The sequence below is a fragment of the Crocodylus porosus genome, unplaced genomic scaffold (genome assembly GCF_001723895.1).
Source record: "Crocodylus porosus isolate Cpor-Errol unplaced genomic scaffold, CroPor_comp1, whole genome shotgun sequence".
NCBI classification, from domain to species: domain Eukaryota; kingdom Metazoa; phylum Chordata; order Crocodylia; family Crocodylidae; genus Crocodylus; species Crocodylus porosus.
This window is the reverse complement of record NW_017728910.1, coordinates 33,055,442-33,067,358: the sequence shown is the minus strand read 5'-3', so window position 1 is coordinate 33,067,358 and position 11,917 is coordinate 33,055,442. Positions and strand designations below refer to the sequence as shown.

Here is an 11,917-nt window from a genome sequence, read left to right as displayed (position 1 = left end):
AGGTCTGGAACAGCCTGCCATCGGAGGTGGTTCAAGCACCTACATTGAACACCTTCAAGAGTAAATTGGATGCTTATCTTGCTGGGATCTTATGACCCCAGCCAACTTCCTGCCCTTCGAGTGGTGGACTGGACTCAATGATCTTCCGAGGTCCTTTCCAGCCCTAATGCCTATGAAATCTATTAAATCTATGAAATAAGGGAAACCTGAGGCATTGTGCAGCAGCTAATGTGGGGGTGCAGCCCTCTGGCCGTTTAGAAGTTGGACAGCCTTGTACTAGAATGTAATTCACTAACCTCCCTCACAAAATCACTTCCAGATATTAGATTTCATTTCAGTTTGAAATTTGAATTCTTCCTCCATTAGGAAAAATTACAATAGGATTTAAATTGATTTCAATCCAATTTCAAAATAAAACAGCATAAAAAAAGAAAAGAAAGTGAATTTCCTAAAAGTTATATAATAGTTTTATGTCAAGGTGGGTTAAAACTGCAATGCACAGGAGACCTCTGTTTGTGTACGTGTGCATGTAAATCTTCTATAAATCAAAATCAAAATAATTTCAATGCCTCCACCAAGGCATCTTACTAGTACTTTAACTATGTTTTTGAAACACAGCTCCTAAATTATAGCTTAATTTCTCCTCAAGTAATAAATGTCCTAATGCAAACCTTCCTTCCAGACTACCTTTTGCAGTTGAATGTACAAAAAAAAAAAAAAAAAAAAAAATATCAATGACAAATATAGCTTCAATATGACAAAAAGCATAAGGACAATATATTTATTTGTATGCATATGTATATAAAGGCATATGTATATACTTTTATGTTCTATATATTTTTTTTTACACACACACGCACAGCCCCCCTTCTATATATAATGTGTTAAAGTTTAACTAAAAATTTCTTGTCTGTTTGAAAACAAAAAAAGGAATGGTTTAGTTCTACTTTTTCAAATCAAATTTTATGAATCAGCCACCTACATTGCTAATAATGTCACCAAGTTTTTTCTTTATTGTTTCATGGTGTATTATGGGACAGTTTTAAAGGTCTGAAAATGTCAAACCTTTGAAACACGCCAATTTGATGCACTCATTTCCATTGAACAGGGGTTTGGGGATTCTCCTCCTGGAATATTCATCAATAACAAACTTCTGCATAAAATATTAAACACATTGACAATTTCTGTGATATTCATGGCCCTAGTCAACATTTACCTTTCTAAATACTCTGCAAGAAGTTGCTCTACTGAAGAAGAATACATCCATTCATTTCCAACCTTCTTAGTATACCCAGGCACCTCTTCATTCTTCTTATTGAACTTCAGGTTCAACCCTACGTTTGCCTTGTGGTCTCCATGGGGACTGCAAAATGGTTGCAAAACAGATTAGCGTGTTCAGAGAGAAAAAAAATTTGGACATAACATGGCAAAGAAAAGTTGTTTTGGTAACTAATATCTTTGTTTACCTGTCATTTACCTCTCAGTTAACTAACTCAGTAAGTAGTATTAGGAAATGGGTGCTTTCAGTTTTAGGGAAAAATGTCATGTCTTGTTTCCTTATCTTATCACAAGTTTTATGCAGCTGCAATCTTATGTAGCTGTTCAATAAAATCACGTTATAAACAAAATTTAAATGTCAACTACGCGGTCTCAGAACTACTAGGCATATTTCTTGAACTGAAATAGCTGAGGTGCCATGAATCGGCCCACAGCACTCCATTTAGCAAATTAAAGCAGCAGTAAGATGCTTCGAATATAGTCTTTTAGACGTTTCCTCGTACAAGAAGAATGGAGGGTTACATTACAAATGAAGGATTAATAAAACCCCAAGTTCAATTCCAAAACACCTTAAACAGAAAAACAGTCTTTTACACAAACACCCCAGCTGGAGACTGCATTGTTTTTAATACAAGATGACATTAAAAACAACATTTTTTTTAAAGATTAAGTACATTAAAAAATACATATTTGAAGATTACAATTTTCTAGTCCATGCCTCAGCAAAAATGAAATTGTTATAATTAGGGATCTCTGGAATTTCCACTAGAAGTGTGCAGTGTGGCAGCTTCTTTAATCTTGGAGTTTTTCCCGTGTGCCCCCTACCACCAACTGGTGGAGGGGCCCCATCGCTTGCTGTTTGTGCCTGATGGCCAGGAGGAAAAAACCCAGCATACTTAAAAAAGCTCTGATAATTTTCCATTAGCAAGCAAAGTTATGAATAATTAGTATAGCAGATTTTTTTGAAAAAATGCTTATAATAAATAAACTATCAATACAATTTTACCCCACAGATGGCATTAGAATTCAACAGTACGAGGAGGTATAAAGTAGAATTATAAAACATGGTGGGGGGGAAATAAATTCTGTATAGTATGTAAATTATAATTTTACATATATAATTCCATTTGTTGTTTACAAAAAGTTTCTAATGGGCATACATACTTTTTCCTGGATCCTCTTCCAACAAATATACTTCCTGTAAACCTGGAGACAAGATATCCACTTATTCCGAGACGACTGGCTAATACATATCCAGGATTGTACTTCACAGAATATTTCTTTAAAAAAAAAAAATCAACTATATAACAGGATGGATGAAATATGTCAGTCTTCATTATTTTTGAAAACTTTTTTTTCTGTTAACAACTATATATTTTTCTCCCCGTTCTGTACTGGGAGCAAGGAAGAAGAGAACGGAAACCAGCTACCTTGTAGCACCATTTCCTTCCAAGTTCAGGCTTAGGGATCCAGAGGAGCAGGCTCTCACCCTAACCTATGCAAGAAGATATTACAACATTCATTGAGGCAGGGACTGCCTCTTTATTTCTACTTGTGCAGAGTATAGCAGAATAGAGCTTTGATCCAGATCTTCTGAGTACTATTATTATAAATATTGAATAATAAAAGATTCCATCCAGGAAGAGCACACACCAACTGCAGAGACTTCCTCAGCCTGACAAAGGGTTTTTAAACTGGAAAGTTTGCTAAAAATTTGTTTCCAACTATTTAAGTTGGTCTAATAAAAGGTATCAGGTTCACTCAAATAACCTTGTCTAAATAATAAAAGATAATCATAAGATCATAGGGCTGTAAGGGACCTCATGAGGTCATATATTCCAGCCCTTCCCACTTCAGTCAGGATCATCTCTATTTAAACCATCCTTGTCGATTGTCTGTCTAACCCCGTCTAACATTTCCAGGGATGAAGATTCCACAGTCTCTCTACATAACCAGTTCCATGTTTAACCACTTTTATAGGAAGAGAGTTTTTCCTAATTGCTAACCTAAATTTCCTCTTCTTCAGTTTGAGGCCATTGCTTCTAGGTCTGTTCCTTAGGCTATTCTCCGTGGCCATATCTCCATCCTCTTCAAGTATTTGAAAACTTATCAAATCCCACCCCCTTATTTTCTCTTCTCCAGACTAAATAATGCTCGTTCTTTCTAATACAGTCTCTGCTTTTGCAGAGCTTGAAGAACACCAAGCTAAATCAAACAAAAACATTCCTCCTGTTGCTTTGAGTTCTTAGGCCCTCACAGATTACCAAAAGGAGCTAGTTCCAAAGGCAAAGTGCCATCAATTGAATAAACCCTGCTATTTTGCCATAATCTTCTTACATTCAGGGACTGACATCTTGCAAGAGCCTCCCAGCTGGCCTCGGCTACTGTAATGACTTGGTTTGAGTTAACTAGTTTCCAAACCAATCATAGCTTCAAAGAGTACAATGTAAAATGCTAATAACAACCAGAAGTGAAAGTGTCTAATGAAACAATTTGAGTAAAGTAGTTACAAGCTCACAGTGAGACTAATTCCTCACTGCTAGGAAGTGGCAAATTGATAACAAGACACTTAACTGTAGCACAAGCAAAAACCAGATTTTACCAGCACCCGGCCATCCCACAGAGGAAGAAAACTGTGGAAAGTCGATATGGATTTGTATACTCAGAATGTATTTCACTGTTTCTAAACAAATCTTGTATTCAGCCTTTCATTACAGTATTAATATTAAGAGAACGCCCAGGAACAAAACATTATTAGTATTTTCCCATACACAGATAGCTGCACAGAAGGCATGTAATCAGGAAATAACAGTACAGAACATTTTCCATTGAAAAAATAGTCCATTATGTAATGGTATTTAATGAAAAACAGAAGTACTCACATGCTGATTCTGTATTAAAGTATCAAGCTGTGGTTCACAAGGAATGCTGAAAACAACACGAATTCTACCTTCTGTGATCACATCACATGAATCCTGAACCTTGAGAAAAATAAAATATGTTTGGGGGAAAGAACAGCTCAAACATGACTCTGCTTAACTAGGTAAGATTAATGTAAAAAAAACCCCCAAACATAAAAACCAAAACCAAATTTTGGAACCATGTCCCAAGGTGCAGGTTCTTTCTACAGAGCAGAGATTCAAGTGGAGGAGGTAGAACCTTAGATCTCATATCTGCTCTCCTCAGATCCTGGTACAGCTTCTTTACAGGGCCGGCCCCATTCTAATAAATTAACAACCCTCGACTATAAACAACCCTCCCCCTACACAAAAGGCTGACCACACCAGACTGATGGTTCTCAGCCTTTTAACATTCAAGGTTCCCCTCAATAACTTTTCAGAATCTAGTGACATGCCATTTCAAGACTATTTTATTTCTTACAGTGCTCATCTCCCCATGCCCTACAGCACCCTTAAAAGGTTGTCAGGATAGTATGGAAGGGGATGATTCACAGTGTTTGGAGTGGAAAGGGTTGCTAGCCAGGGCAGATCAGGGAGCCTGGAGGGTGGTCATTAGACCCCTGAGGGAGGTGGTTATCTCTGCAGGATGCAGAAGGGAAAAACAGTGGCCGCTGGTACACAGGCTGGTGCCAGGTGAGGGTGGCACAGGTGAGACCCATCTATGCCCTGCTTTGTCTATGGTCTTCCCAACTTCCTGCCCCTAGTCTGTATATGAGGGAGTGAACATGGCCCCTGCTGCTGTGGCTGCTCCTTCAGGGACTTGAATAGCATGGCATTCCCCGAGGCCCCTCCTACAAGCTCTGGGAACATCAGGGAAGGGGAAGGAGACAAGTTGAAAAAGCACAGCTGTGCAGGTACTCGTCCATGGCAACATATGCTGCTTGGAGGTGGCTGGTGCAGGGATTGTGATTTTTAGTACAGCTCATTCCCCTGCTCATCCCATGTTCCTGGAGCTGATTATGATGAATGCTGCCAGGACTGAGGCAGATGCATGGTTCCTGGTGTTTGGAGAAGCTAGTGCCTGCCTCCTCTCACAGAGGCTGTGTCATGGCACCCCTCAAAGGAACTTATGCCACTCTGGTCAAGAATCATTGATATAGACTGCTTTAATTCACACCCCACCTGGCTGCCCAGCAGAGGTGACCCAAGTAGGGTGCGGGGCCAAGGGCAAATCAGCTCCTGTGGGGGTAGCAAGCTGCTGGATGTGGAGCTGCCGCTCCGCCCAGCTCCGCACTGCTGCTGCTCCGCCCAGCTCTGCAAAGCACGTGGCCCCTAGGGATGGCCCTGCCGCCCAGCATCAGGGTGAGATGAGGAAGAGGAGCATCACTTCTCCAACTAAACCACAAAAATCCCTGAAGTACGTATAATCCAACCGTGACTAATTAAATCAACTTCAGAGCCAAATCCTGCCATGTAGCACTGGAGAGTCACTGTTGATATTAATAGGTCAGAAACTAAAGAAATATTTCAAGAACAAAGAATTTGGAACTAACTTCTCCTGTGCAGCCATAATAAGGTGATCCTAGCATAAAGACTGTACTTCCAGGAGGAAACAGGTCATCCAAGGTTTTAATGTTGGAAGAGTGGGAGTCAAAAGCTTTGATATCCTATATGAAACAATAAGAAAAGAAAACTATATTAAAGCTGAGTAGCTACCAATCCCAGTATGTTCATTACAGTTCTCTTAAAGAGATATTACTTCTTAAATATATAATGGCCACTATCAAGTAAATTACAAACTATTCCCATTATAGTAATGTAAGTACCTACAACATTTACATCAACTCTACATTAAATACTGCAAGTGAAGCTGCACACACAAATAGGCTACACCAAGTAGAAAATGACCAGTGTATCTTACTTAAAAGTTACTAATAAAATTATAGCAATCAAAGTAAAATATACAAGTTCCCAGCTTTTCTGACAAAATTGTCTTAGATCTAGGTCACAACTTCCTTCTTAGAGGAAACATTAAGTACATTAATGTTTTGAGCTTGACAGTATGCACTCTAAATATTTGAAAAGATGCTCTATTGACATTAGAATAAAATTAAAATTTATCATTATTAATGCTGTTGTTTTAAGACAATGTGTGTTGTTTCCTTCCCTTTGGAAAGCAAAGGAAGAGATTAGACTTTTGTGATATTTACCTTAACAACAGTTTGGTAAACAAAAGGAAGAACTTGTTTTGACCACTGCTTTTCCAAATAAACATCACCACTTTGATTTAGCTGGTATTTACGACCAGTGAGTAGTTGAGCATACACAACTACTGAGGTTTCATTTACAATTATTCCTTTTCTTCTTTGGTAGCTGAGGAAAAAAAAAGAAATAATTCACTTTGGATTAAAATACAAGGAACTAAATTACACACTAAAAAAAATTAATATGACCTTGACTGGAACTCCTTTGAACTCAAATAAAACCTTTTAAAAAAAAAAAAAAATTTAACACTGTGACTATTTAACTGATAACGTGTTACATGCTTTATAAAACAAGAGTAATATACAGATTTAACAACCTGAAGCTACAAAATAAGGTTTATTTAGGCATACTATGACTCCATAATGTGCACTCCATAATTATTGTATACTTATCCCAGAATATGGGGCTCTGCTAAAAGAAAACATTTTAAGTTATGAGGTCCAACAGTATCAATGCACTGATCTACACTGCATTTTAGTATACGACTAAGCATCTTGCTGTTGCTTGGGTATTTGAACCACATCCAATAGGCAAGGATATCCAATGAGCATTCTGTATAGGGAGCAACTGCACTTCAAAATTTCTCATGGTAGTATGAGAATAATGGGTATTATGGCTTTACCCACACTTCTTTCCAACAATTACAGCAAGCCATCTGTACATTCAATAAACCCTTTGGTGAGTTCAGCTGCTGTAGGTCCATTCATCTTTCACTGTGCTCAGCCTTTCCTTGTCTCTAAAATCTCCTGAGTGCATGCATTTCTGCAGATATGCAGGACTACAGTAAGGGTCCAAGAGCGCAGTAAAGATGGAACAGAGCAAAAACAGTGAGCTTCTGAAAATTGCTGCCACTAAAGGAAGAGGAATAGATTCCTCAAAATTACTTCAAATAGATGTTGGAAAATGATAAGCTAGGACAGTTGCCAGATAAAGATAAATACAGTAATACATAAATAAATAAAAATCAAACCTAAGCATAACACTTATTATTTTACTAAGTTAAGTATGTGGTGGGAGAGCTAAATGAAAAGCAACTCTCCCATGCTTTACCCCTAATTCTCATGTTCCAACAGCCTCATTAACCAGTTTAGCATTCTTCATCATCATTTGTGCATCAGAACTAATCTCACTGAATCCATGAAGTAAAATAGAGACCACTTTAAGTTACAAACTTTAAATTCCTAGTTACTTACTGTTCTGTAATCCCTTGAACTTCTTTTAACCAGATGTTCTGTTCTTTGTCTCCAACATATGCCACTTTAGTTGGTGGCACAGCATTTCCCAGGTAAAGCTTCTGTGTTCCATGTGTTTCTTCCAAATAAAACCTTGAAGAGCATATGATATGCATGCATTTAGCCAAACAAGGTTCACATGCACTTCAGATAGTAGTTATTTTTCCTCCAGTAGTAGAAAAAATTGGGGGGACAGGGAGGGGTGAAAGAGACAGAGGCAGAGAGAGACAGAGGCAGAGACAGAGAGAAAAGAGATCCATTTAAAAAAATGTAGTTCTTCCCCTGTATCCTGAGAAAAACATTGGAGGTCTGGTTCTTTTACACTTATGACCAACCCCAAAAGTCCTGCTCAACATCACTCCCTCTGCACTATTATCCAAGACGCCACAACCATTTTTAGATAAGTAATTTACTGTAAGTCAGGGGTTGGCAAGCTATGGCAACAAGCCAAATCTGGCCTATGGAGCTACTTGATCCGGCCTGCAGATGTAGGGCTTCTGTAGCAGTTGCTGTTGTAAGCAGCAGCAGTGCTGGTTACTTTCTTCGTGCTGCCATGAAGAAAAGCAGCAGCAGTAGTTAGGCTCTAGAACCCTCCTACTCAACTCCGACTCAAACTGGGTCATTTCAGCCCACAGCTTAAAAAGGTTGTGGACTGCTGCTGTAAGTGAACCTGGACAAAACAGATATGACTGTTTGACTCTAACAGGGGACCCTTACTCTGTTGCTGAACACAGGTGAGAGACAGAGTTGGAAGGGCAGGTGTCAGAGGGGTGAGGGTGAGAGAGAGCGAGCGAGCGAGCGAGAGCGCGTGCACACACAAGAGGGACCCATGCTAGGGAACTGAAGGCCACTGCTTTTAAGGAAGGAGCAGCAAGCAACAGTATGGCTTGTAAATTAAGTGATTAGTAGTTTGTCAACACGTGATCTCAGAGGCAAGCCTGGAGAGAAAGAAAGGACATCTTCCCCCCACCCCTCCCCATACTTAAGTCCCAGCACACAAAACAGAGGGAAAGAGTATTTTTGCAGGGCGAAAGGCAGCATTGGCTGAGAAAGGAGAGGGGTGCTATAACTCTTGGCTTCCAAAGCCAGAGCACTGATCCAGACAAGGAGAACCAGAGAGAGACTGGTGGGGAGTGGGAGCATACTGATAAAGTCTGAATACTCAGAGAGAGAACATAATCAGAAAAGGTATTATTTCTGGGTTTTTTGTGTTGCGTGGTGCTGAAGGGGGAAGGAATTCTGTTATTAAGCAGACACTTAACTTTTCCTTTTTGTTTCTGATAAACCTTATCTGGCAGTACAGGAGTGACTATAAAGGGGAGAAGGAAGTTACGAGATGCCCACAGACAATAATGGATCCTGCCCCTGCCTGGCCAGAGGAGGAGACTAGGTTCAGTAAGCCTGGCTCTGGGGTTGAGAGCAGGTAGCAAGAGTGTTGGGCTGGAAGCCAGAACTGTGGACCCAAGTTAGGGTGCCCAGCCAGAGAGGAAAAAGGGGTCAAGGCTGGGGAGGCCAAGACTGACTAAATGGACAAAGACTAGAGGGCCAAATTGCAGTAAGGTTAGAGGCATTTCTCTGAGAGCCACAGGGAAGATGATACACCCATCAACAGGCTCCTCCATCCCTGCTACCAGCCTTACAACTTAGAACAGGGGCGGGCAAAACGTGGCCTGTGGGCCAGATGCTGCCCACCAGGTCATTCTATTTGGCCCAGAGGATCCCTAAAAATTTAGAAAACTAATATCTATCTGCCCCTGGCTGCCTGGTATGCAGCCCTCGATGGCTTGCCAAAACTCAGTAAACGGCGCTCTGCTGGAAATAACTGCCTACCCCTGACTTAGCAAGACCAAGATGTGGCGAGTGAAATAGGAGGCAAAGGCCAAGAGGTTGTGAGCAGATAACTCTGAGAGGCAAAGGACAGCAGGAAACAGGCTGAGTGCCTTGTCACAGAACTATAGAGCCTTTATAGAGCAGATAAATAAAGCATGCAGCCTATTTTCCTTACTTCGTTTCTCCATCTGACACAACGACAACTCTGGCTTCTTCAAGGTGAGGCCAGTTAACAAAGACCGACTTTCCAAGCACCAAACTGGCCACATTTTCTACCGTCTGAAACAGAAAGAAGCTGTTATTTTATCCATCAAACTAAAATTAGTGCACAATAAATCTACAGAACATAAAATCAATAAAATATCTGCAAGCTATTTGCTGCAATAAAAATAATTCTGATTTTAAAATGGCAGCATCTTATTTTGTGATACAGTGAGAACTGTAAGAGATTTTGGTACATCCAATTTGTTTTGATAGATAACAAATATAGTTAATCTTTTGAAAAAAAAAAGTAAAGAATTAAATAGTGAGATGTAACTAGATTTCAGCTGTGGCCCAGCACATAAGGAATAATATGCAGAGCTAGAAGACTGGATTTATTTCCAATTATGCTACAGTCTGGGTCACCTGCACCTTCCCAAAAATCCCTACCTTTTTTTCTATTAGTTATACTTGCTTTGCATTATTTGCTACCATGTTCCTCAATATACTTTTGTTAATTTCCTATGGAGACCCACTTTACCCATTTTTTCTTTCTTCCTCTTTTTTTTTGAGGTTTCTCTGTTCTTATTTTGTTTTCTCAGCTACTTGCCCTTCAATTTCTCCTCTTCCTATAAATTTTGCTACTCTACAAAGGTAATCCCACCTCTCTTGATTTCTTCCCATCTTTCCTTCAAGATCTCTTAGGTAAGAGTAAGGTAAATGAAACAATTCATTGGTCCCGCTGGGGAAAGAGTAGTACCTAAGACAAAGACAGTCTTTAACAAGCCAGATACTCACCTGCTCTTTTGAATCCTCATCAATTACAATGTCTAACATCATGTTCTCTCCATGGCTGCTCTGCTGGAAAACTTGTACACCATTTTTTTTTAGATAGAACTAGATAAGAGAAAGAACATCCTTGAATCGTTTCCTAATAATCTGTAAACTAGATGGGGGAAAATTCCAAAGTAATCATTTACCTTATGTTTAATGTGTTTTAAAGTAGGAAACCCACAGAAATACAAAGCACTCTTGTTAATTTTAGTAATTTCATTGTGGGTTATATCTACATGCCAGGCATCCAAGGCTATGGTTTTATACCTAGAAAACAAGTAAATAAAAACAAGATATTTACTACAGCTTCATCGTATTATCAGGGATGGCCAAACTCTGGCTCATCAGAAGTTGATCTTGGGCAGTTTAAATGCATCTCCTGAAAAAGAGAAGTAGCTAAACAAAAACAGTTCTTTTCCCCTCTGTTTTCTTATTATTTTCCTTCTTTTTTTTTAAAAATTTTCTTCAGGTCTTGTTTATTATTTGTTCTAAGGAGACCCTTAATAACAAATTACTATTGAACTGGGGAACTGTGAAAAGATCACAGCCTCTGGGTTATGCGCACATCAACACTGGAAGCATGGATCTAGTTGCAGTGAAAGTACTAGTTCCTCAGTGGAGGTACAGTCCCTCTAAAAGGTCTCAAAGTGGCATTGGGCACATACATGGCAAATGTTTGCGTGTCGAGCCCAATTCTTTTAGTTAATTTTTTCAAAGAGTACATTAACAAAACTAGGGGAGACTTCAGCAATGTTACTAGTGATACTTAGCTCCTTGTTGACTCAAACTAAAAGAGCTTAAAGGACTAATTAATGTTTATGGTGTGTGATTAAAATAGTGATTTATATGAAAGGTAGTTGGATGAGACTCTTTCTAGATAAAACAAATATGATTTCTGTTGGACAGAAGAAATATGTGAAGAGAGCCTATATATCCTTTATTGCAGTATGCTACTTTCCATGTGTGCAGAATATTTCACAACCTTGAAGTCTTTATAGGATTCAATACTACTGTGAAATTAAACTATCAGTGTTGGCACAGCTATGGCTATTTACGCCTCTCTAGTGAGAACCTTGGAATAAATACTACTGCTTTTGTTATGTCTCAGCTAACCTAGTGTAACACTTTCTTCTTTAGAAATAACGGTCACAAGCTGGCAGGGGTAAATTCAGGTTAGACATCAGGAGGCGCTACTTCACTGTCAGGGCGGCTATGATCTGGAACCAACTTCCAAGAGAAGTAGTGCTGGCTCTTACCCTGGGGGTCTTTAAGACAAGGCTAGGCAATCACCTTGCTGGAGTCGTTTGACCCCAGTACTCTTTCCTGCCATGGCAGAGGGTCAGACTTGATGATCTGCTCAGGTCCCTTCTGGCCCTA

At 39.4% G+C, this 11,917-nt stretch overlaps 1 protein-coding gene across 4 annotated transcripts in view; it reads right to left on the bottom strand.

Annotated features, from left to right (window-relative positions):
- XRN1 (5'-3' exoribonuclease 1) overlaps positions 1 to 11,917 on the bottom strand; it is a 58,369-nt gene that overhangs the window by 20,877 nt on the left and 25,575 nt on the right. For all 4 annotated transcript variants that reach the window (XM_019532985.1, XM_019532982.1, XM_019532984.1 and 1 more), the window contains exons 17-25: positions 10,687 to 10,807; positions 10,505 to 10,603; positions 9,681 to 9,784; positions 7,637 to 7,768; positions 6,389 to 6,551; positions 5,732 to 5,845; positions 4,161 to 4,259; positions 2,443 to 2,558; positions 1,217 to 1,363 (exon numbers count right to left, since the gene is read on the bottom strand). In XM_019532985.1, coding sequence (XP_019388530.1) covers positions 1,217 to 1,363; positions 2,443 to 2,558; positions 4,161 to 4,259; positions 5,732 to 5,845; positions 6,389 to 6,551; positions 7,637 to 7,768; positions 9,681 to 9,784; positions 10,505 to 10,603; positions 10,687 to 10,807 — 1,095 coding nt within the window. The remainder of the gene's footprint in view (positions 1 to 1,216; positions 1,364 to 2,442; positions 2,559 to 4,160; positions 4,260 to 5,731; positions 5,846 to 6,388; positions 6,552 to 7,636; positions 7,769 to 9,680; positions 9,785 to 10,504; positions 10,604 to 10,686; positions 10,808 to 11,917) is intronic.